This window comes from Tarenaya hassleriana, unplaced genomic scaffold (genome assembly GCF_000463585.1).
Source record: "Tarenaya hassleriana unplaced genomic scaffold, ASM46358v1 Cleome1409, whole genome shotgun sequence".
In the NCBI taxonomy this organism is placed as follows: domain Eukaryota; kingdom Viridiplantae; phylum Streptophyta; class Magnoliopsida; order Brassicales; family Cleomaceae; genus Tarenaya; species Tarenaya hassleriana.
This window is the reverse complement of record NW_010964698.1, coordinates 1-1521: the sequence shown is the minus strand read 5'-3', so window position 1 is coordinate 1521 and position 1521 is coordinate 1. Positions and strand designations below refer to the sequence as shown.

Here is a 1521-nt window from a genome sequence, read left to right as displayed (position 1 = left end):
GACTGCAGAGAACAAGCCAGGAGATCACTCAGAGGAAATGCAAGATGAGGATGACAAGAAGGGACTAACCTTCGAACCATATGCTCATATCTGCAGCACAATGGGTCCATCCGAAATTGTGGGCTTGCGTCATGCACTGTACACAACGCCAAGTTCACCTCTACGGTCACCTCTCACCTCACCAATTCATACCCCGGTTGGTTCCCCACGCTTTTATCCACTGGGTTCCCCAGTGCATTCTCCAATGGCTTCACCACTGCATCCCCATATGCTTTCTCCGCTCCGTTCGCCAATCAACTCATCGCCATCTCTCTCAGACGTGCTGTTCTTCGGCAAAAACGGTTAACAAGGAAGAAATGTCTGATATGTAGATGCTATTACAAGGTTTAGTCAAGAAGCTTTGCTCGACCTGACCGCATATTTCAAGACATTATCTGCAAATCATCTTTCCATTGTTTTGTTTTGTATGTAAATGAGAATTTGCAAGTTTTCCAGTGGGTAAAAAATCAATCTTTTTGATAAATAAAATGCTTTTTCAGCGGCTGTGTTGGGTACCAATCGTTTGCAATTAGTACAGCTTGAAAAATCTCAAGAGAGCACTAAGAGATCTTTACTTGCGTTTCTACGAATCTGACTCGGACCCTGAATCTGTTTCTGCTTCCAAATGCACCCCAAATGGCTTCATCCTGTTTGTGTTGGCCTCCAATGGCGGTAAGCCATCATCGTCATCACTCGTATCAATCTCTCCATTCTCTTCTTGCTCAGTGGTCTGTCTTTGAGAGTTTTCATCAGCTTCCTTTGACTTTGTTTCTCTGAAGATTTCTGGCCTGCGTGTGTATTAGACAACAGAAGAGGCATAGGATGAAACGAGATATCATTCACATACACACAAAAAACATAAGAAGAGAAATGGTGGAAGCTCTACCATTCCGGAGACTTTCGAAGAGCACGAACTTGCTCATAGAATAGAACTCGACAGACAATACATGCAACTTTGCTACCAGACTCAAGAGCCTTCTCCTTTCCCGTTTGATCTACGACCACAAAACTTCCTGCCAATCAATGTCACACCATTAACTTTTTCGCAAATTCCGTCGGAAAGAAACCAGAAATCAGTACATTGAAGTCAAAGATCCAACGGGACGTCTCGTATTTTCAGAAGGAAAACTATTTTACGTGGGGGAATTGGAGGAAACCATGTAAAAGAAGCTGGTAAGAACACAAAATCACCCAAAAAAACAGTACACACAAAATCCAAATTATACGAAACCAGAAAAAGCTGGTCTTGAACAAGGCAAGGAGGGGGCATAACACAAAATCATCGAATAGGAATCATAAATAAATCCTCTTTCTGTTTTGTTTTGTGAAAGTTACAGCGAAGGGTGCTTGAAACGTGCCTCGTTTAATCCACATGCTCTTCTGAAATTTTGCTGGAAACAATGCTAATGATTTCTCTCCTTTAACATCCATTACCTTCAAAGAGACAAGAGCACGCAATTGTTAGAAACAATGGACAGAGAA

General features: G+C 42.1%; 1 protein-coding gene across 2 annotated transcripts; it reads right to left on the bottom strand.

Moving 5' to 3' along the window:
- Positions 1 to 229: 229 nt before the first annotated feature.
- LOC104808402 (probable RNA-binding protein EIF1AD) lies at positions 230 to 1500 on the bottom strand. 2 transcript variants are annotated; one of them, XM_010534080.1, is made up of 4 exons: positions 1398 to 1500; positions 926 to 1052; positions 615 to 827; positions 230 to 322 (listed from the first exon to the last, which is right to left on the bottom strand). In XM_010534080.1, the coding sequence occupies exons 1-3, from the start codon at positions 1468 to 1470 to the stop codon at positions 623 to 625; spliced, it is 405 nt and encodes a 134-aa protein (XP_010532382.1). In that variant the 5' UTR covers positions 1471 to 1500; the 3' UTR covers positions 230 to 322; positions 615 to 622. The 2 variants fall into 2 exon arrangements, with proteins under 2 accessions (XP_010532382.1, XP_010532381.1); XM_010534079.1 differs by lacking the exon at positions 230 to 322 and having other exon boundaries at positions 500 to 827.
- Positions 1501 to 1521: the final 21 nt, after the last annotated feature.